Raw genomic sequence first — 24,775 nt, forward strand, 5'->3', positions numbered from 1 at the left:
GACCAGATGTAACTCCCTATTATGTAAAAACAAAATACCTGACTTTATGCAGCAATAATTTAACAGATATCTCCACCTAGTACATCTTTCACTTACTGATATTTCCAACCTTATGCCCCAAAGGTCAGCAAGCTGAAATAACTTTTTAAAAAAGTACTCCACCGATATCAGGCAGTAGTGCTATTAGCTAGTTTCTAGGCCAAAGGTAGCATACATGCTGATTTTCCTTGCCCAGACAAATGCTACAGATGTGGACCCTCCATTCCAATCACTGATTATGGGTTTCTGTATAGATGCCAGTGGCAGCAATGAGATACAGGTCTTTGTGGTCCCCTCACCCCTACTCACGTCAAATTCATTTGGGGCCTCCTTTCGAAGACAGATTACCAATCAAGGCAAGAAATCTCACCGAAGTTCTAAAACTGGTCAGCAGTGATTCTCAACAATGACTTCTCACATATCTCCTCTTCACACACTTTTTTTTTTTTTTCACCCCAAAGAATGCAGCCTACAGTCCGGCATATGCTTTTAAGAAGGTTCCCTTTGCCAGTATTCTGGAATGGCACAGTCTCTTAAATTTTGTTGTCTTTACTTTTGTTAAATAAAGATGATTTATCTTGTTTGCTAATATTTAGAATCTCTTCTGTGGTAATATCTGTTGTAAAAGTAAATCAAATCATGGCTTTGAAAGCTATCCCAGTGTGCATTTTAGAAATCATTTTCCACTACTCTGAATAAAGAACCAGAGAATAAAGTCAGCTCTCCCAGTTCTGTAGCAGTCAGAAGCAAATAGTTTATTTTGCATTTAGGTATTGGATAACCTGTGAAGCAGAAAGGCTAAAAACAGTAATAGACCTGCTATAGGTATGATAAGTCTGTGGACTTACCACAAATCCCCAGTATTGAGTAGATTAGGTAATTTAAATATAGCAATTCCCACAGCCACAGAGGTTGTACTCTATAGAGTCATCACTTGTCAAACTTCTATGTGGTAAGACTCTCCTAGAGGTCAGAATCAGATTCATATACAGAGGCCTGGAGTGGGAGGGAATCGGGTGGAAATGCTGAGATTCAGCATTTTCAACAAACTCCTCCCAGGTGATACTACTGGTCCTCAGACCACATTTTGATTAAAAAGGTTCTAGGTGTTAAATAGCAGCTGATATGACTTGCCGTCAGGCTCTAGAAGGTGGCTGCAACAGTGATTGCTTAGAGCTATGCTTAGCTGATTTTTTTCTGCAAAGAACCAGACGGGTATAAAGGATAAATATTTTGAGCTTTGTGGGCACAAGGCTATGTTTCATATTCTTCTTGATTTGTTTGTTTGCTTGTTTTTACAACTTGAAAAAAAATTTTGAACCGTCTTAGCTCTGGGGCAGACCCTTGGCCTAGAGCAAGAAACTGAAGTCATATCCCTTGGGCCTGCCAAGTTAGCCCATGGCTTCCAGGCCTGGCATTGATGTAAGTCCCTTATTTTGTCAGACCTCATGGGATGACCGTAGAGGAACCATAAGGATTCCACTTCCAAAAGCAATAAAGGAACTTTACAGGAAGATCTGTGTGTTTGTTGGAGGGAGGGGAGATAAAATTATTTTGGAAGAAAATAAAAAGCTACCATTTTGCTTAACCCCCATACAAAGTGTAAACTTCTAAAAAGGATTCACATTTAGATTATCAATAAGATCTAGGCAGAACTTTATGGGGGATCCAGCATGCATTTGGCTTCTTAAATTAGGTCATCCTATTCTGTGCATCGGTGCTATATTCAGTCATGGTTAAGAACTTGGTCAGACTTGTGTCTGAATCCCAGTTCTGCTGCTTGCCACTTGGTTAACCTTGGTCAAGTTACTTAAATTTTCTGAGACATCATAATATCCCTGTCACATGGGATTGTTAATGTTAAATAAGAATATGAATTTAAAGTACTTAGCATAGTGCTTGGCACTTAGAAAACCTTCAGTAAGTGGTGGCTGTTATTACGGTCATGACTGAATCCTATAAAAGAATCAGGTCTGTGACTAATTGTCAGGCTGTCCTTTACGGTTATCCTAAATTATGGCCCTCAAGACATTCATGTCGCTCCTAATGTCTCTGCAGAAATAATGGGGAAACTTGAACCTACAGCCCTTAGTAACAGCATATTTAACTTCTGTGCAACCAGCAGAAACCTCAGCAGTGAACAAGTCAAGTCACTATTCCGTGTATTTTTAAAGGTGGGATTTCTTTGGGTGAAATCCCACCTTTAGAAATTGAGAGATTGTTTGATACAGTGTCTTCTCAACATGGCTATCAATTAGCTATTCCCATCACTTATTTTGAGAAATATTGAAAATAGTTTTGCTTCATTGGCTTACTCATCCTGATTTCGTTTCAGTGTTTGACTGGATAATGAATGATACAAATGAAAACTTTTGTCAGCCATGTCAGCACATCCAGGTATTAGTGGTTAAAGTAACAGTATCAGCAATGTCCATCTTGTTTAAGAAAGATTTTTTTTTTTAACATTGGCACCTGAGCTAACTACTGTTGCCAGTCTTCTTCTTTTTTTTTTTCTTTCTGCTTTTTCTCCCCAAATGCCCCCAGTACATAGTTGTATGTTCCAGTTGTGGGTCCTTCTAGTTATGGCACGTGGGACGCCACCTCAGCGTGGCCTGACGAGTGGTGCCATGTCTGTGCCCAGGATCCAAACCAGCAAAACCCTGGGCCGCCACACTGGAGCACACAAACTTAACCACTCGGCCACAGGGCCAGCCCTTTGTTTAAGAAAGATTTATAGAAATTTATAAAATTTAAAGCATTGAATAACGAGAAAATTTTTAATTTTTAAGTAAAACTTTATTTTTGGGTTGGACTGAATGCTTAAGAATTTCTTTTTAAAGTTTAAAAAATTAGTTTTTTGTTGTTTTAAACCAAAGGAAATCATCTTAATACTGATAAACAAGAATTGCTAGTCTTACAATCAGAAGCCACTGGTATCTAAATAACTTTTATTGTCATTTCAAGTACATACTGTTGCGTTTTTTGTTGTGCTTACTTTATTATGTTTTTAATCTTTTAATATGTAGCATGAAATGTAATTTAAATCTGTGGTTACAAATTTTTGAAAAAAATCTTTTTTAGCTTTTAGTAAAACATGGAGGGGACTTGTTTGCTGAGAATGAGAATAAAGATACTCCTTGTGATTGTGCTGAAAAGCAACACCACAAAGATTTGGCCCTCAATCTGGAATCTCAAATGGTATTCTCACGAGATCCCGAAGCTGAAGAAATAGAAGCTGAATATGCTGCATTAGACAAACGAGAGGTAAGTTTTTTTTTACTAAATAAATTATGTAGATTTTATATTAAATTTCTTTTTCTTCTTCTTTAAAACCCAATTTGTGTGGTTTTTCTTGCAGTATGCTAAATATGCTCTCTTCTACATAGCCATAAGTATGAAAAATACATCTGGAAAACCTGGAGGTGGTGTCTATCCTCTGACATGTGTATGTTTACTTACATATAAATAGAGATGCTGATGTGTGATATGAGTCCTAAGCACTCCTGCTACTCCAAGCATCCAATCCTCCTGTTCCTCAGTCTCTCCCTGTCTTCTGGATTGCTTTTATCATCAAACATGCTTTGCTGACTCCTATCTTAAAAAACAAAAACAACAAAACAACCTCTCCATTGGCACTCTTCCCCAGCCCTGTTCCTGTCCCCCTTCAGTTGCAGCCTCATATCTCTGATCTTCACATGAGAAAAACAAAACTTGAGTTGTCTTTACATACCGACGTCCTCACCTTCCATTCTCTCTTTTAGCCCATTGCTCTGTGACTTTCTTCCCTTCTGCTGTGATGGAACTGCACTTGTCGTGGACATCAAGAGTCAGTATGTTGCCAAATCAAATAGGTACTTTTCTCTCCTCAGAATTCATTAGCAGCACTTGACACAATTGACCACTATCTTCTTAGAGAAACACTCTTCCCTTGGCTGAGGGGACATTACCCTCTGGTTATCCTTTAAGTCTTCCTCGTCTCAGTAAACATTACCTCCAACATTACTGAGTTGCTCAAGCATAAATGTGGCAAGGATTCTCAATTCCTCCCTTCCTTTTGCATCCAGAAAATCTGAGAATCCTGTCAATTTTTCCTCCAAAAATATAACCTAAATCCATTTATTCCCAATCTTTGCTACTATCTCTTTAGGCACTCTCCACCCTCACGTCTCTTCTGAGGTGCTGTAATAGTTTTCTAAATTGTTCCTTCCTTCTATTCTGGTCCCCTTAGAATCCATTTTGTACACAGAAGCCAGAGTGACATTTTAAAACTTAAATTAGATCATATCACTTAAATCACTCACTGACTTTTCATTGTGCTTAGAATAAAATCAGAACTATTTGTTCAGATATAAGACCTTGTATGGTCTCACTACTACCTACCTCTCCAACATCATCTCAAACCATTTTTCCCAGCACCTTTTCTCTAATTATAATACCTAAACTACACTAAGGCTTTTGCATTTGCTATTTCCTATGTCTGAAATCTCTCAGTTTTTTCTTGGTTGGCTCAATATCACTGCTTCAGAGAAGCAAACTTGGAACATTCTTTCTAAAACAGGTCCCTTTCCTTCCGTTACTCTTTAGCATAATATCTTGTTTGTTTTTCATAGCATTTATCACATGCTGTAATTATTTAGTTCATGTATTTGTTTACTTGCCTTTCTCTCCTATTAGATTGTCAACTCCATGAAGGCCAGCACCATAACTGCCTTATTAAACAGAGTATTTTCTTTTTTTTTTTTAAAGATTTTATTTTTTTTTCCTTTTTCTCCCCAAAGCCCCCCGGTACATAGTTGTATATTCTTCGTTGTGGGTCCTTCTAGTTGTGGCATGTGAGACGCTGCCTCAGCGTGGTTTGATGAGCAGTGCCATGTCCGCGCCCAGGATTCGAACCAACAAAACACTGGGCAGCCTGCAGCGGAGCGCGCGAACTTAACCACTCAGCCACGGGGCCAGCCCCCTCAACAGAGTATTTTCAATGTCTAATACACTGCTTGCACAGTGGGCATCCATAGATATTTCTTAAATAAAGGAATTATAAGACACAATAAATTTTTTTCTCTCAAAATGATTCTGATTCCTCAATGTTCAGTCCCAACTTGATTCCAAAAGCACTTATATAACTATTGTTTGAATGTGCTTAGAAAACTAATCATATTGTTTGTTTTATTTTTCCCATAAATGCCCAACAGTTTTTTTTTTTTTTTAAGATTTTATTTTTTCCTTTTTCTCCCCCAAGCCCCCCGTACATAGTTGTATATTCTTCGTTGTGGGTCCTTCTAGTTGTGGCATGTGGGACGCTGCCTCAGCGTGGTCTGATGAGCAGTGCCATGTCCGCGCCCAGGATTCGAACCAACGAAACACTGGGCCACCTGCAGCGGAGCGCACGAACTTAACCACTCGGCCACGGGGCCAGCCCCAATTCCCAACAGTTTTTGAGCTTCCATACTCACCAGATGGTCAAAAGAACTGAGTTTCTTGGAATTAAAAGGTTTATGTTTCTTGCGCCTTGTGTTTCTTTAGTTAGGTTACTTTACAGCAATGCTTATTCAGTTTTATCCAGATTAAGTACAGAGAGAGAGGGCCAGGTCCTACGCCCTTTCACATGGTTGTTGAATCTGCACAGTATCCTTGAATGGCAATTATGCTTCCTTCTTTTTTTTAAATAAGGAAAATAAACTAGAAAATTGTTGCATAATCAGCTAGGATCAAAGTGAGCTGGACCTGGTTCTTCTGACTTCACGTCTAAACATCTCTATTTGCTACTCTATACTATCTACCTTTTGACAATCTGTGATCTTGAGTCAGACATGGAAATTATTAATAGAATGATTAATATAATAATTTAGTCAGAAGACAACATTTGAACAATAATATTCTAGAAATAACGTTGATGTGATTAAATTGAAAGACATTTATGGCTGTTTAGGCTTTTTCTATAAGATACTATCTTAATTTGTAATTAAATCAGAACATAATAGTACTCATTATCAGTACATTTAAGATCTAAATGAACTTGGTATAACTAAAATAAACTATTATGTTCAGTTAAAACAAAAGTTACAGAACAGTTTGATATTAATTATATAGAAAAAACTACTATGTATTGGGAGAAGATTGAAGTATACCAAAATAATAATTGTGGTTATGGGCAGTTTTCTTTACTGTTATTATTTTTTCAAGTTTCATGCATTTCCTAAAATTTATAATGAATATTTATTGCTAAAAAATGTAAAAGTTTTCCGGGGCTGGTCCAGTGGCATAGTGGTTAAGTTTGCACACTCCACCTTGATGGCTTAAGGTTGGCAGGTTCAGATCCTGGGTGTGGATCTACACACCACTCATCAAGCCATGGTGTGGCAGCATCCCACATATAAAATAGAGGAAGACTAGCACAGATGTTAGCTCAGCAACAATCTTCCTCAAGCAAAAAGAGGAAGATTGGCAACAGATGTTAGCTCAGGGCCAATCCTCCTCACAAAAAAAAAAAAAGTAAAAACTTTTCTCCTTCCTGACTCTACCCCTGAGTGGTAACAGTTTCTTGTGTGAGCTACCAGACTTAAGCTAACATATATGCATATAGAATTTTTAATGCAAAAGTAAGGTCATATAGTACATCGAGTTCTGCTAAAATATTTTTTCAACTTAACAGTATATCATGAACATCTTTCTCAGGTCAGAACATATGATCTACATATTTTAACCACTTACCTATTGATGAACATTTAAATAATTTAGATATTTTTGCCATTAAAAACAAGGCTAAAGAGGATATTTATCTACTTGTTACTTATATATCTTTATCCAGTTGTGTCATTATTGTGGTTAAAAACATGGATCTGAAGCCAGACTGACTGAGTTCATGTCTTGGCCCCACAACTTACTATGTGACCTTGAGCAAGTTACTTAATCTTTCTGATTCACTGTCTTCCTTAAAATGCAGATAATAACGGTCCCTAATTCATAGGTTGTAGTGATCCTTAAATGAGTTAATAAATGTAAATACTTAGAACAGTGCCTGACTCATTACAAGTGTTATCTAAGTGTCTGCTGTTATAATCATAATGGTCATATCATCATTGTTATTGCATTTATATTCACATTTTTAAGGTTTAGTCCCTATAAATTTGTAGAAATTGGTTTGGTGGATCCTGAGATATATACATTTTAAACTTTAATAGATGCTGTTAAACTGTCCTGAAAGATTATATCACTTTTCTTTTCTTCCAGTAGTATATTAGAGAATTCCTTTCCTCACATTTTTGCTAGCATTGGATATTATCAGTGTTTTTATTTTTTGCCAGTTTGGAGAAATAAATGGTAGCTGTTTGAATTTATTTCTTTGATTATTCTTTGAAATGATTGTTCCTTTTTTCTATGGATTGTTTGTGTTTGCTTAATGTTTTCTGTGAGAACTTTGTGTATTTTTCTATATCCTAAGTTTTTCACTTTTAGAATATTCAGAGGTATAAATTTTTTTTCCTTTATGGCTTCTGAATTTGTGTTGCTAATATTATAATCATATGCCCCTGTATTTTTTCTAGATTTGTTTTTTTGTTTTTAATCTATATTGGATTTATTTTTGTTTACTAATTCACAATGTAAAAAACAATACTTTCGTAAATAAATACTTATACACAAATGTTTATGGCAGCGCTATTCACAGTAGCCAAAAGTTGAAAACAACCCAAATGTCTGTCAACAGGCGAATGGATAAATAAAATGTGAGGTACACACACAATGGAATATTACTCAGTCATAACATGGAATGAAGTACTAATATATGCTACAAATAGGATCAATCTCAAAAACATTATGCTAAGTGAAAGAAGGCAGACACAAAAGGTCACATATTGAATAACTTCAATTGTATGAAATATCCAGAATAAGTAAATCCATAGAGGCAGAAAGCACATTAGTGGTTGCCAGGGGCTGGGAGGAGGAGGGAATAGGGAGTGACTACTTAATGGATATGGGGTTTTCTTTTAGGGTGATGAGAATGTTTTGGAACTAGATACAGGTGGTGGTTGTCAACATTGTGAATGTACTAGAGGCCACTGAATACACTTTAAAATGGTTAATTTTAAGTTATGTGAGTTTTGTAACAATTTTAAAAAATTAAAACAAAAACAGTACTTTCTTTAAAATTCACTTTTTACCGTCTACTTTGACCCTGATCAACTTTTGGATTATTCTGCCTATGCTAGTAATTTTACATGGCCTGCTATGTAATTGTATTAAACTACATAATTACCTAATAAATATCTTATAAAATTTTATGTTCCCAAGGTGAGGTGTTTATTTTAGCTAAGTTTCTTGATTTGGTTAATGATCTGGAGAGTATAATATGATACCTCTGTAATTTCTTCATGACACATTTTAATTTAATCCTTTTCTCCAGATGATTAGTTTATAAATGAGTAATCCACTTCTTCATCCCATTGGTCAACCAAACTGAGTGAATATTTTGCCAGACACATAAAGAAATAAAAACAAGGTGATGTATTTTAGAGTGTTTGCTAGGAAGAGTATGCTTAATTTATCTAAACCTCCAAAGAGAGAACAGAGAAACTAGGGAGTATTGGGCCTGGTAGGGGTCAGGCTCTGTAGGAGTAGATTCTGTGACTACGTCTGGGTAAATGAAGGGAAATCTGAGCCATATGCTGCTATTAAAGCCATCTAAAGAACCCCTCCCTGCCCACGTCTACATGTCAGGAAGGCTCAAGGCTCTTTTTCTGGGAGAGAAACCATATACTGGACATTGCCTTAGCTGGCTACTCTAGTTAGCAGGTATAACCTACTCTGCAGGAGAAGCTGCTTTCTTCTTAGGTCAAAGTACATACAGATCAGGGTAGCCTAGGTCTTGATGCCCAGACAAGGACAGCTGAGTAAGGAGAGGGGAAACTGAAACAAAGGGAAGGGTCTGAGAATCCTAAAGACTTTCTCTAGCTATTCTTTCCCGCTCTCTCTCAGGCTAAGCTCAGGGATCAGCTAATGAGAGACTGGTATGAAGAGGCATTGAAATATGCTCTCCTTTCCCTGAGTGTCTTTCACGTCTTTTAAATTTTTAACAATCACTGATATATTTGAAGAAATAAATATCTTTTTTTCATTTTTTAACTATGAACATGTTTTACCTATATAATTAGGGGAAAGCTATTTTCATTGTGGAAAAAATAAAAACAAATTCTTCTTTCATACCTTCTTTGTCACAGTCTTTTCTGAAACAGATTTTGAAGATATTATCCCTTTATATGTGACATCACGGTGGTGCAGTTTGTATGCTGGGCTGTTCCCTATTTCTTCACTGGCATTTTGGTAGCAATAGTATGCACTGAAGCAAAAGAGGCACTTTCATTCACTGTTTCTTTTTAAATTAGTTTCCTTTTTCTTTCTTTGTATCACTACTGACTGCTTTGAAGGTTATTGCTGGTTTGTGTTTAATCTGAAAATAGAAGCAGTTTAGCTTTGCAACAGGAAAGAGAAAGGCACCTTCATTTTAATCCTTCCTGCAGAGGAGAGGGTTAGTGCCCACTTGGGACTGAGCAATGTATTGAAATGCTTTACATGACCTAATTATAGTTCTGTTGCAGAGATTTGGAGTGAATTTGTTATGTGTTCATGAAGGCAGTATGTCTTTCTCCTTCAAGAACTATTTTTCTTCAAGTGTAACCTCCTTAAGTTTAAAACTGTGCATTTTTTAAAAACTTAATCTGTGCAGATTGCTTTATATTATCCCTTTCTCAATATATCTAAAATCAGATCTTGTTTGACTCGACATGAATGAGGTAGAATGATGGTTAATCTAAAAAAGAACATTTAGGAAATAATACCAGGAAATATACAGTTGCCATCATTGATAATATAAAGAAATATTCACTCTCATTGCTGAGGCAGGAGAAGTACCTGGAGTCTCAAGTCTGAACTTGGAGCACTAGAACTAGAAGCAATGTTAAACGTAGGGTGTAACTTCTATACTGGAGTGAGCACTACAAATTTAACCATAAAGGGTTTGTTAGGTTTTTGTAGGGAAAGTGTGGTTCATAAATTAGCTTAAAAGCAAACTGTACATGGTGATTTCAGAGGCTTTTGAAAGGATAGTTTGGATTAAATTGCATTCTTTTTTTTTTTTTTTTAGTTAATGATATTCATATATATGTAGTTACGGTTAAATTTTTATTTCTTTTTCTAATTAAATTCATAGAATATGGGTCTATGTAGAGATTCCTGGTAGTATAGCTGAATGCATATATAGGTACAATAGGCTATTAATGCAGTGTGACATGAAATTCATTTAGCATAAGTCTTCACCATCATTTTGAAAAGGAACAGCACTGCTGTTTCCTGGACTGATTGAGTGTGTGCTCCACCATTGTTGAAATCTCTTTAACGTTCCCAGTGATTTTTCTTTTATTTTTTAATTAATTTTTTTCTGTAAAACATACTCTTTATAAAAAGAAGCAGAATGAAAATTTAAAATATTCATTATTCTACCACTAATAAATAATACTTGTAATATTTTGCAAGATCGCCTTCTGTTTTTCATCACTGATGATACTGTATATTTTATATCCTGTAAGGATTTTTTTCCTTAACACTTCTTGATATTTACAAACTTGTTGTGGAAGTCATTTTAAAGGACTGCTGACTATTCTAACATGTAGATGTCCTATAACTCCCCTAATGTACGTTTTGGTTACTTGCGTTTTGTCACTTTTATAAGTAACGTTGCAAAAGACCCATTTTGTCCACATTTGTGATTATACCTTAGGACAGATTCCTACAAGTAAAATTATTAGGTCAAAAGATGAATGTTTTAAAGGTTCATGATATATGATGCTTGGTTGTTAAATGGTGTGCCAATTTTTATCTTTACCCGTAGTATATCAAGGAGCCATCTCACTACAGCCTTACCATATTGAGTTTGGGTTTGTTTTTAACCTTGGGCAATTTGCTAGGTAAAGAGTTTGTATTTTAAGGATGTTTGTGTTTTTATAACTTAATTTTTTAAATTTACTGATTGTCACAAATTCCAGATATATTAAAAGTAATACACTTTTTATGTTTAAATCTTGGCATATTTTTACACAGTCAAGTCTGTCAGTGTTTTCTGTCGTTAATACACTCTTTGCTTATCTATGCATCCCTGCCAGAAGACAGCTAAGGATCAGGAAATTTACCATGTCAACTGAGAGAAATTATCCCTGGTGAATAAAGTCCCAGTCGTATGGGGTTAAGTAAGAATTGATGAAATGGTTTCCATGATACCAAAAAGACAAAGCAAGAAATAAAGATAATATCTAATTCTAAAGTATCTGTAAAATCAACTGCAATAGATGAGGTTTGCTATCTGCCCAGAGCTGTCTGGAGACTGACAGATGCTACCAGAGGACAGCCTCACTGGTGGTTGTTCTGATAAGTACTTGGGGATTTCTGCTGCCTTTTAAGCAATAGCCTTTAGTTCTCTGCTTAGTGCGGTAAGCTGGTTACATCTGTTTAAAGGATTAAAATAGGTATGTGTATCAATATTAATAATAAAAACGCAATATTGAATAAAAATAAAGAAAAGCAAATTGCCTAGTGAGATATATATATAATGTTATGCCAGAAAATCATGACAGCTATAAATCAAATTCACGATAGTGATTGCCATAAGTGAGGATGGAGAAAATTAGAGGAATGTAATGGGGAAAACATGTCACAGGTTATTTTTAGCTTTTAGAAAGTTTTGCTTCCTTTGTTTCATTTTGTTTAAAAAAAGACTTGAAACAATTATGGCAAAAACGTTATCAATAATTGTTTCTGGATAGTGAGACACTTGCAATTTTATTCTTTATGTTTTCTGATGAAAGCAGAAAAAATGATAAAAGATAAGAGAATTAAAAATCTGAGGTGATACAGTACCCGTATGACTAAGAAGCATTAACGAACATTTGAATAAACAGATAATATGTTTATGAGTAAGAAGTCTGAGTAGTATGGCATGGTCCACTTCTCTCCAAATTGATTAGTAAGTATCATATAATCCCACTAGCAATCCAAATTGGATCTTCATAAGTATAAAATGTTTTATGGTTCAGTGATTAAAACTGTGCCTAAATGAACACACATAGATACACACACAAATAATTTACGAAAAGACAAGACTGAATAAAAATACTTGAGAACTTTAATCATGATTATTGCTCAGTGGTGGGATTATAGGTTTTTATTTCTAATACTTTTTTATATTATACAGATTTTTTAAACTGAAGTATAAAATGGTCTTGTCATTATAGACTTGTGAGGTACGCAAGCCCTGGTATCTACTTTCCAGCTTAAAAAAGACTTGTGAAAGAACAGTTTGCAGTCTATGGTAGTGGCGCATACAAAGCCTTTCAAAGTTTAATAACCACACTGAAACTGGAAGATTAAATAAATGATAATCAGACATATTTATTTATGGTCATTTAGAACTTCCTAAGAGTATAATAGCTAATTTAACTTTATTTTTCTTCTTTTCAAAGCCATATGAAGGATTAAGACCTCAGGATCTACGTAAATTGAAAGATATGCTTATTGTGGAAACCGCAGACATGCTTCAGGCTCCATTATTCACTGCTGAAGCTTTACTTCGAGCTCATGGTAATGAAAGAAATGTCTTATGCTTCTGATAACATGAGTGCCTTTTGAAACTTTTCGGAGTTAAAAGATGGCTATTTTATTATTTCAATATAAAATAAAGTAGTTTGGTGAACAAGGCAAAGGGGTTTTTTTGTGCAGAGGCTGCTGCGTACTCAGCATCCTTATAACATTTTGTATTTTGAGGAATAAACTGGCTATAAATCATAGAAGAGAAATAGGAAATTTCTTTTTAAAAATCAAGGTTGTAAATCAGCTTATACATTGTCTAATTTTAGCAATGTGTGTGATTCGAGCAGGGTTGAGAATTGGAATCCATAGTCCTAGTCCTGGTTTTGACAATAATTTTTACTAAAGTCAATTAACTACCTAGCAATTATGTTATCAGTATTGTCACATGTATTTACTTTATATAAAAGCTGTTTCTCACCATGAAATGCACACAGTGAAATTATAGAGTCAACACAGGAATGTTCTATCCCACTTAAGGTTTCTTTTTTGAGGACATTACCAACTCTGCTTAGGAAAAGTACTCAGCTTGTTGTAAGTTGTCTGTGGTACTTAAGGCAGCTGTTCTGAGAGTTGTCACATGCTGAGCTGAACCCTCTCATTGCACACTTGGTATTTGACAGTTTGGCTGGTTTCAAAGACAAGTTTTTTCTGATTTAAAAATTATTTTTAAAAAGAGGAAGGTAAGTGGCTATTCTAGTCCGGTCATTGAGGTTACCTGTCTATTTTCACTATAAATCTATAACTCCATATTTCATCATCCTTTGATCAGCACTGTGAATAATTTGGTATATAACCCTCTAGAATCACTGCCTTTAATATTGATATTTCCCAGGGTTCTATACTTGACACTCTTTTCCACTTTATACACCGGTGGCTCTTAAATTTTAGTATAAATAAGAATTGCCTGGGAAACTAACCAGAGATTCCTATGGCTGCTTCCAGAGATTCTAAGTCATTAGGTGAGGGATGAGGCATAGAAAGAGATATTGTAAACAAGCCTACCAAGTGGACCACTCTCTGAGAAACATTGCTGTGCACATTTATGTACTGAAACCAGTGGTTTCAAAAACCACCTAAATAGTAGTGTATCTGTAGATACACTGACTTTAATAAAGCATTTGAGGTTATTGTTCTAAATGTCTATTTAACATTTTCTCCTCAGTCTAGGTGTCCACACCCAAACTCATCATTTCTCCCACTGTTTTGATACTTGGGCATCAATGGTTATCTAATTAGCCTAGCCAAAAACTGGAAAGCTGTATTTTACTCCTCCATCTCTACTACATTTGACCACACTCTCATCATTTCTCTTCCTAAATATCTCTTATCCTCCCCCACCCTCTCTAGCTCTTTCCATTCCCTCTGCCACTGACTTAAATTCAGGCTGTTGTTATTTTTCATCTAAATTGTAGTCTCCTGAGTCTAGTCTCCAGTGTTGCCATTCCTCTTTCACTCTATTAATTTTTCATATTGCCATTAGGCCATTTTTTTTAAATGCGTATTTGAGCATGCCACTCCCTGCTGAAAACTGTTCACTGGCTCTCCACAGACTTAAAACCATCCAACTCTTTAGTACACCTTCATGATCGAGGCTTCTTCACCTGAGCCGTCAATCACCTGTTCCAGGAAACCTGTTCTCAGTATGTGTTCCCAAGTCTACAGTGAGACCCTTCCTGTCTATTCCTGTTATATCCCATACATATATGTGTCATACACTTAAAATACAATATTGTAATAATCTGTTTATTTGCTTTTCCTCTTCATTAACCTAGAAGCTCTTAGAGGACAGCTTTTTTGGGGTGTTTTTTGTTTGTTTCTACAATATCTGACATACATTAAGCCCTCAGAAAATAGTTACAGAAAGAATAGATAATATACCTGAAATCTTTATATATTTTTTGAAAACTCACCTTTTTATTATAAAACTGTATCTCTCCATTGTCGTCTTTATAAACTTTGAAGTAAATCCTTTGGAAAAAAATTTAGACCTGGGTCAAAAATGAAACTAAGGAATTCAGAACAGCTTTATAGAATTTAAAGATAAAATATTTTCTTTTTAGCCAGTAATAATGCTTAACAATCATAATATAAAAACTGTAAAGAAACACAAAATACCTTAAATTGTGTTTCTTTAGGGTAAGGTTCACAGCACAAGAAAGTATACCCTACTCTTTGCTTGAGATTTTACATACAGAGAGTACATTTAAATATAACATAGAACTGGCAGAAAAGTGGAAGCTGTTCATCATTGGGAACCATGACAGTGCATTAGTCAGGGTAGGCTAACTGCTGAAACGAAAGTGTAGGCTCAAACACAGTAAACATTTATTAGTCATTTAATAGTCCAAAGCTTTTCCATTAAAGTTAGGAGTAGGACAGGCACTCTGCTCCACACAGTTATTCAAGGTGGGGCCGGCCTGGTGGCACAGCGGTTAAGTGCGCACGTTCCCCTTCTTGGCAGCCTGGGGTTCGCCGGTTCGGATCCCGGGTGCATACATGGCACTTCTTGGCAAGCCATGCTGTGGTAGGCGTCCCACATATAAAGTAGAGGAAGATGGGCACAGATGTTAGCTCAGGGCCAGGCTTCCTCAGCAAAAAAAGAAGAGGACTGGGGGTAGTTGGCTCAGGGCTAATCTTCCTCGGGGAAAAAAAAAAAGGTCCCTGAGACTCTGCCATCTTAAAATGGCTTCTGAGGTTGCCCTAGGGATTATCTCCATTCCAGCCAACCAGTCAGAAAGGGAAAAGAGCATGGAGAAATAAGTGTGGGAAGTTTTTTGAGCCAGTCCTGGAAATGGCATATGTATCACTCCTACACATATTCCATTGGCCAGAATTCAGCTACATGCCCACCTTTAACTGTAAGCAACAGTTCTACACTGCAGCATTTTTGTGTAATTAAAGCCATTTCTGCTACAGGTATCTACATTCAGCTAGATGATATAATGTATAATGACTCTCAGTTAGAATATTATATAGAATCTAAGGCTAACTTTACCGGTAATTTTATTGTAATTGAAAGGAACATGTTTAGGCTGGCCCTGTGGCCAAGTGGTTAAGTTCACGTGGTCTACTTCAGCAGCCTGGGGTTTTGCTGGTTCGGATCCTGGGTGCAGACATGGCACCACTCATCAGGCCATGCCGAGACGGCATCCCACATAGCTCAACTAGAAGGACCTACAACTAAAATACACAACTAGGTACTTGAGGGATTTGGGGAGAAGAAGAAAAAGGAAAAAAAAAAAGAAGATTGACAACAGTTGTTAGCTGAGGTGCCAATCTTTAAGGAAATAAAGGGAACATTTTTATCTCTACTTGTTTGTATATGTTTAATCAAGAATTATTAAATGGTCAACTCTATTTTTACTCCATTGATACTTCCCTAAGTTACTTCTTTCACATAATAGGGATCAGTTCTAATAAGGTCATATCTAATTGAATTTTCCTACTTGGCATTTGTCTATTATGTGATAAATTTTTTTTTTTTGGTGAGGAAGATTATCTCCGAGCTAACATCCATTGCCAGTCTTCCTATTTTTGCTTGAGGAAGGTTGTCCCTGAGCTAACGTCTGTGCCAGTCTTCCTCTATTTTGTATGTGGGATGCCACCACAGCATGGCTTGATGAGCAGTGTGTAGGTCCACGCCCAGGATCTGAACTTGCAAACCCCAGGCTGCCGAAGCAGAGAGCACGAACTTAACTACCTCACCACTGGGCCAGCCCCAATGTGATAGCTTTTTTGATAACTGAAGAGTTCTATATTTCATTTCCCTATTAAGAAATAAATAGAGGCTAATGCAGGTTTTCAAATGGACATCTCTTGTATATTGTTTAGGTAATATCAGTGACATTTGATAATCAAATAAGATTTGCAGAGATAAATGATGTTAGTAAATAAAATAGTGCACAGAGCTACGGTTTACACGAATTGCTCTCAAACTAGGATAGGCTCTGTTTCAGAGCTATTAAACTGAACTATTTGGAAGATTTATAGATTGTATCCTTGGTAACATGTATTCAGCTTTACACAGGAAAATAAATTTGAGTATTATATTATCTGTTGTCAAATTTAGTCCCAAAGTAATGAAGTTGATCTGGATTAAGCAGAAGACAGAAATGTTTGGCAGTATTTACTAAGTAGTAATTGAATTTTGAGGAACGCTCTGTTAGGAATACAAAGGTCATTCTCTGAGTATTTCCTCAGTAACAAAAGTAATTTATATAATTGAATGCTACCTAATGAGAAAATAAGTAAAATTTACAAAATAATAAGACCAAAGCTAATTGGCTTATGCTTAGAATAAATTTATATTGAAGTATTTTTTAAGCTCCTTTGGAGACTAATTGTCTTCTTTGGGCAATCAAACATCAGTGATCCACATCTTCTCACTCTGCTCTCTTTCTAGAAAATGATATCTTCTTTCAAGGCTTTTCTAGGTATAGATTTCTCCCTCTGAACTAGACCTCTTTCTGAACTCTTATGTATAACTGCCTATTTGAAAGCACCTCTAAGATATCTCAAAAGCACCTGAAACATCATGTATAAGACTGAAATCATGCTCTTCCCTGTACCTGATTCTCTAGTATTCCCTATTTGCATAGATGGCAGAACCAACTAACCAACTGGGTAAACCTGAGATACTAACTTTGACATTTCCTCTCCTTCAGACCCTATATCCTGTTGTCACCAAATTGTCTATTTCACCTCCCAAATCTTAAACTTCTCCCTTTCTCTTCATCTCTGCTGCAACCAACCATCTGGCCCTAGCTGCCATCATCTCTCATGTATATTACCCAATAGCTTGCTATGTGGTCTACCTTCCCTCCACTCTTGCCGTATCCAGTTTTTTTGTGTATTTGTTTTTCCATACTGTACTCAGAATGATCTTTTCAAATCTAATCATGACAACCTGTCCTTCCTAACCCCAAGTCCAGCTTTTCACTGATTTCCTATCACTCCTAAGCTGATGATAGAAGTGTTATTAAAAAGTTCTGCGTGGTCTAGCCCCTGCCTGTTTCTTCAGCCTCATCTCACACAGTGCTTCCCCTTTGGTCTCCGTGCTCCAGCTGCGTTGATCATTTTAATTTCACAAGGATGCCACGTTCCCTGCTGCCACAAGGCCTTTGAACATACCATGTACCATCTGTTTAGAATGTCTTTTCCTCTCTCTTTTACCAAGTTAATGCCCACTCATCCTTCAGAGGTCTGTTCCTGGCTGTATCCTCAGTCACCCTCTCTGACCTCCCTGACTGGGATTCTCTTCATGGTGCTTCTGACAGTGATGATTTTTTTTTTTTTTTTTGAAAGATTGGCACCTGAGTTAACAACTGTTGCCAATCTTCTTTTTTTTTTTTTTTCTGCTTTTTCTCCCTAACTCCCCCCAGTATATAGTTGCATATTTTTTTAGTTGTGGGTCCTTCCTAGTTGTGGCATATGGGACACTGCCTCAACATGGCCTGATGAGTGGTGCCATGTCCGCGCCCAGGATCTGAACCGGCGAAACCCTGGGCCGCCAAAGTGGAGCTCGTGAACTTAACCACTTGGCTGCAGGACCAGCCCCCAGATGACTTGTTTTTTCTGTGTTGATTTTACTTAATGTCTTTCTCCTTTCTAGAGCGTAAGTTCCATGAAGGCAGGAACCGTGCCTAGTTTTTCCTCCCATTGTATCGCTACTGCCTGACATAGTACATGCCACATAAAAGGCATTCAGTAAATATTTGCTAAATGAATGATGTGATAGAATCCAAACAGAAATTGTGCTGAAAAATATTTGTAGTAGATAAGACTAAAATTTAGCATATTTAATATCTGTGTATGCAAATTATAATAGTTCTCTTTTTCCTTTATTGAAAAGTGACATAATGGAGTCTTTTAAAAAATAATCATACTGTTCTAAGAAAAGTATTTTAACTTTCTAAGTGAGTAATAATGACCTATTAAAACACTGAGGTCCATTTAGCAACATTTCCTGGAATGTACTCAAATGCAGTTTTTTTCAGTTGTTGAATTTTTCTTCCTCTTTGTAATCTGACCCCTATTTCCAATCTTATTATTTTTTTTAAAGATTTTATTTTTTCCTTTTTCTCCCCAAAGCCCCCTGGTACATAGTTGTATATTCTTCGTTGTGGGTCCTTCTAGTTGTGGTATGTGGGATGCTGCCTCAGCGTGGTTGGATGAGCAGTGCCACGTCCGCACCCAGGATTCGAACCAACGAAACACTGGGCCGCCTGCAGTGGAGCACGCGAACTTAACTACTCAGCCACGGGGCCAGCCCCCCAATCTTATTTTTTATCCCCCCAAACCACAGCATGATATTCTGTAACTTTACAGAACTATCACACCTAGCAAAATAATTGGATATTTTAGTTTATTGTTTTTAAAGAGTTAGGTTTTTATGGCTCTGGACTTTATAATAACATGCTTCACTTGGCTATTTTAAAAGTGTTCATAGGAGATAATCTTTTTTTTTTTTAAGATTGACACCTGAACTAACAACTGTTGTCAATCTTTTTTTTTCTACTTTATCTCCCCAAATCTCCCCGGTACATAGTTGTATATCTTAGTTGCAGGTCCTTCTGGTTGTGGCTTGTGGGACACCGCCTCAACGTGGCCTGACGAGCAGTGCCATGTCCGTGCCCAGGATCTGAACTTGCGAAACCCTGGGCCACCACAGCGGAGCTTGTGAACTTAACCACTCGGCCATGGGGCCAGCCCTCTTTTTTAGTTATACCAGATTCGAGCTTACTTAATACAGAATTTATACTAATTCACCAAAACTGTATTTATAACTATAATCCCTTCAGAAGTTCCTTCTGTTTTCAAGCTGCTTACCAAATGATTTTTAGGACTTCTTGTTGGCATTTTGACATGTTTATAGTGAGCTGTGTAATCATTTTACAACTTGAAACCAGTGAGGCCAATTGCAAAATTACATATTTTTTGAAAGAGTAAAATGGCTAAATCAAACTTATGCCAACAAAAATTTATCAAATTCTAAAAGTGATGTGTGAGCCACATCTTTTGATGATTGGTAGAAATGACTGGAAGTTTTGATGGTATTGTTAGATATTGACAGGGTTATAAGCCTCAGTAGATTATAAAAGTTTAAATTTCCTTTAAAAATATTAATATATGACATACCTGAATATCATTTGCAATGACTACCTTGACATTTAAATAACTTTTCTTCCTTAGATGACCTATATTTCTTTAATTCATCCTCACTTTCTTTTGTTACTAACAAGCTCTTAAAACGTCGCCATAGAGGCTTGCCCCATGGCCGAGTGGTTAAGTTCATGCTCTCCGATTTGGTGGCCCAGGGTTTCGCCGGTTCGGATCCTGGGCACGGACATGGCACCGCTCATCAGGCCACGCTGAGGCAGCGTCCCACATGCCACAACTAGAAGGACTCACAACTAAAAATATATACAACTATATAGCAGGGGGCTTTGGGGAGAAGAAGGAAAAATAAAAAATCTTTAAAAAAAATCACCATATTTTCTCTTTTTTGAGAGATATCTATTTCATTTTTCTTAAAGACTGGGACAGGGAGAAATTACTTGAAGCTTGGATGTCCAACCCAGAGAACTGCTGCCAACGATCAGGTGTTCAAATGCCAACTCCACCACCAAGTGGGTATAATGCCTGGGACACACTCCCTTCTCCAAGAACTCCAAGGACTACACGCTCTTCTGTCACCTCTCCAGATGAAATCAGTTTATCTCCTGGGGATTTGGACACCAGTTTGGTATGGTTTGGTATTCAATGTACTGCTCATGGTTTTGTGTTTAGTCTTTTAGCTTTTGAATTATTTAATATTGTTTCATGGAATCTCTAGTCATGTTCTTGTAATTGAATCCTATACCCTTCTTAATGGGTTCAATTATTTCATGCTTTGGTAAATATTCATTATCACAGAATATTTTTGTGATCTCTGAATTACAGATTGAAAAACAAAAGGTTTTCTTTTCTCATTTCAAAACAGAAAACATAAAAGACTTTGAGAAAACCATCTACTATATTTTCACTTAAAAGCTCCACTTGCTGGGGCCGGCCCGGTGGCGCAGCGATTAAGGTCACACATTCTGCTTCGGCAGCCTGGGGTTCACTGGTTCAGATCCCAGGTGCAGACCTGTGCACCAGTTGTCAAGCCATGCCTGTGGCCGGTGTCCCACATATAAAGTAGAGGAAGGTGGGCACAGATTTTAGCTCACGGCCAGTCTTCCTCAGCAAAAAGAGGAGGGTTGGTGGCTGTTAGCTCAGGGCTAATCTTCCTCAAAAAAAAAAAAAGAGAGAAAGAAAAAAGCTCCACTTGCTTAGGAGCCGGCCCAGTGGTGTAGTGGTTAAGTTTGCATGCTCTGCTTTGGCAGCCCAGGGTTCATGGGTTAGGATCCTGGGTGTGGACCTACACACCACTCATCAAGCCATGCTGTGGTGGCATCCCACATACAAGATAGAGGAAGATGGGCACAGATGTTAGCTCAGGGACAATCTTCCTCACCCAAAAAAAAAAAAAAAAAGCTCCAGTTGCTTAAAGTTTTAAACACACCACACTGAAATGTTAAAAGTTAAGTTTGTAATAGGCACTTTAAACCAAACATACGAAACTGTGTTTTTTGTTTTCTTGTAGGCATTTATAATATATTGATAGTTATGGATTTGGTTCAGTAAACCTTCCGGAGTTTGTCATCTAGATACATTTCTAGAATAAATGTTTGTTTTTTCCTGAGAAACAATACTACTGTTTTCTGCATTTTTAATTGGCATACCATTGGTGTACTGTTATAGGAAATCTTGGCGTTTCTTGAATGATTCAGCCACTCATATGAAAGCACTCCAGGTTTTGTCTAGGCCTTCTTGGAAAACAATTCTACTTCTGTAGTTCGTGTCTGTACCATTATAATGTTTGCTTCTAGTAAGTCATTGTTGAGAAAATACAGTGTTTTGTAGCAGAGTTCCCTGGGTAGAAATCCTTAAATTGCTGCTCTGAATATCCTGAGTTGCTGTAATGAAAAAACAAAGTTACCCTGTTTCTGTAGATCTTCTGAGGGGAGTAGAGAGTGAAGGACTGATATTGGAAGTGGTTATTTTGCAACAGGCAATTTGATCTTGACCTGAATAGATTGTAATGATTTGTTTCTTGTACTTCCTTTTCCAAATGTGTAGTTGCTTATTAATTTAATGCATAAATTTGGAATTTAAGTGTTTGACTTTTACATTAAAACATTTAAATCCCACAACAGTTTATAATGAGGTAGGCATGATATTTATTATTCAAAGGTAGGCACACTAACTTTAACTTCCTTTATAAGTATGAAACACTTTTTATAATTACTACACTAGTTTTTTGCCTTAAACTAATGAACAAATGAATATATTGTTTTCTCTCCAAAGTGTGGCTTTGTTTAAATCATTGTTCTTCTTCATCTCCAGTGTGACATTTGTATGTGCAGCATTTCTGTATTTGAAGACCCAGTGGATATGCCCTGTGGACATGACTTTTGTAGAGGATGTTGGGAGTCGTGAGTATATGTGCACCTTAGTATTTCTTACTGCATCACAGCACCCTAATTTGGTAATAAAATTGCTTGCTTTCAATATTTAATGATATGGATTATGTATATTGGTTTCAGAGTTAGACTGAAATATATTATACTTTACTACTAAGGAAGAATTTTGCTTTTCTTATTTTGACATCTTCTAATCTATTAACTTAGTTAAATTATTTAATTTAGTAATTAATGTTATTTGGCTTAATATAAGATACTTTTGGGAACAAAGCAGGTATACGTAAATAAGTTCTCCTAGTATCTTAATTTATATTACATCTAATGTAAATTTTAAGCCTATACCTAAATATCAAGAATCAGTTTCTTACAGCCAAAGAATTTTTAAGCATTTGTTTTTATGCTGTCTCTGAACTTTTTGTGACAAGCAAATAGCCTTGAAAATCTGTAAAATATGGACATTTAATATTTCTTTTTAATCAGTTCAGTTAGATGTCTCTCCCAGGCATCATTGAGTATATATTACAAATGGAAAATTTATTTTGCTTCTCATGTTTATCTCCAGTCTCCTTCCCATTACCTTGCCAAGATTTATACTTTCTTATTATCCATTAACTTTGCTCTAATGTTACGCTTTTCGAGAGAGCTTTATAAAGAAAATGAAGACTGAGCAATACAATATCATGTTATCTCTAGAGACACATAAATGTACTGATTGATGACCTAAGCAAAGCATGTCATTATTATTTAAGGAAATCTTAAAAATCAGAAGTTTTCAAACTGTTCTTTTTCATGGAGTACTGGATCCAAGTGTAGGAAGCTGGGGAGCACAGTGTTGGCTGAGAGAGCAAGAACTGGAGCAGATTTTCTCTTGTGTTTGTAAACAGCTTTGTTGGAGTATAATTGACATGCAATAAACCACATATTTAAGATAAATAATTTGATAAGCTTTGACATATATACACCCATGAAACTATTACCACAATCAAGATGATGAATATATCCATCACCCCCAAAAGTTTCCTCATTTCTCCTTGAAATTCCTCCCACCCTTGTCTTTCTGCATCTCTCTTATCTTCCCACCACCATCCCCTCCCTCCAATCTGTAGGCAACCACTGATCTTTCTGTCACCCAGGTTTTATTTTGAGTACATTTTCTTTCTCTGTTTTACAAATCGGGGTATGAGACAAGATTTCATTTCGAGGAGCAAAAAATTACTGCTTTAAAAAATCAGGACAAATAAGAATATCTGGTCATTCTTTTTAAGACATAGACTAGAGACGACTCTGTCTAATTAGATAGGATCAAATCAGTACAGCTGATAGAGGTAAACTACAGCTGAAAGAAGCAAGGGGCAGAGCTCACAATCCAAAGCAAACTTTGACCTAGTTCTGGATGCAGAAAATCTTCCACAGGTACAGTACTTTGTTTAGCTTAAAATTGTTAATTGTATATTTTTGTGAACTGTATTGTATTATTTGGGTGCTGTCAAATTTGCTACTGTTGACCTTGGTTTCTGTGTGAAAACCGAGCACCCCAGAGATTTACTTGAATTTTTTTGAACTTCTTTACCTACCTCACCAAACTCCTGTCACAGGACTAGCCTTAAGAAGTTTATGGTAAGGGGCTGGCCCCGTGGCCGAGTGGTTAAGTTCGCGCGCTCTGCTGCAGGCGGCCCAGTGTTTCGTTGGTTCGAATCCTGGGCGCGGACATGGCACTGCTCATCAGACCACGCTGAGGCAGCGTCCCACATGCCACAACTAGAAGAACCCACAACGAAGAATACACAACTATGTACCGGGGGGGCTTTGGGGAGAAAAAGGAAAAAATAAAATCTTTAAAAAAAAAAAAAAAAAGAAGTTTATGGTAAGATTTAAATTTGAAAGATCTAATAATTGTTTCCCATGGTACCTTATCAGCCTACCTAGGATTCTCCTCCCTACTCCTGCCGGGTAGTTCTTGTCAAATCAAGCACCAGTAAAACAGCTTCCAGGTTGGGTGATTCATTTGTTGATAAAACTGTTTTTAAATTAATTGCAGTCCTCTCTGAGGCATATAGAAAAGAAACTCCTCTGTCTTAAGGAGCAAGGAAGAATTTTTAAGGGTCCTTAGATAGTTCAAAAATCAGTTTATCTTACTCTTCCCTACCCCCTTATCCCTCAGTCCAGCCAGATGCTTTGAAGCATCTATGCCCAGGGCTTAAATGAAAGAGAAATTACTATTTTCTACCTCACATAGAATATCCTTCCTGCTGCTTATTACTTGTTGATTTAGGTAAGTGGTACCTCACTGTGCCTCAATTTCTTAATCTATAAAATGGTGATAATAATAAGTACTTCATAGGATTATTATTAGTTTATTATTAAATGACTTAATATATATCAAATGCTTAGAACAGGGCCTGGCACATAGTAACCACTCAATAAATGTTAGTTATTATCATCTCCCTAAGCATGGTAATAAGCAAGAGAACCGATCTACGATATAACCTGTAAAGCTGACCTACAAGATAAAGATATAGGTGAAGTTTGCCCCATACTTCTCTCTTTTACTAACAGTCATCAACTTCATGTTCTGCTTATAAATTTAGTGGGAAATT

General features: G+C 36.6%; 1 protein-coding gene across 4 annotated transcripts in view; it reads left to right on the forward strand.

Moving 5' to 3' along the window:
• The window catches only part of ANKIB1 (ankyrin repeat and IBR domain containing 1), a 135,507-nt gene that overhangs the window by 63,234 nt on the left and 47,498 nt on the right, over positions 1–24,775 (forward strand). For all 4 annotated transcript variants that reach the window (XM_014842944.3, XM_014842945.3, XM_070508332.1 and 1 more), the window contains 4 exons: positions 3,121–3,303; positions 12,546–12,663; positions 20,208–20,416; positions 22,102–22,190. In XM_014842944.3, the coding sequence (XP_014698430.1) occupies positions 3,121–3,303; positions 12,546–12,663; positions 20,208–20,416; positions 22,102–22,190 (599 nt within the window). The remainder of the gene's footprint in view (positions 1–3,120; positions 3,304–12,545; positions 12,664–20,207; positions 20,417–22,101; positions 22,191–24,775) is intronic.

This window comes from Equus asinus, chromosome 1 (assembly GCF_041296235.1).
Source record: "Equus asinus isolate D_3611 breed Donkey chromosome 1, EquAss-T2T_v2, whole genome shotgun sequence".
Lineage (NCBI taxonomy): Eukaryota > Metazoa > Chordata > Mammalia > Perissodactyla > Equidae > Equus > Equus asinus.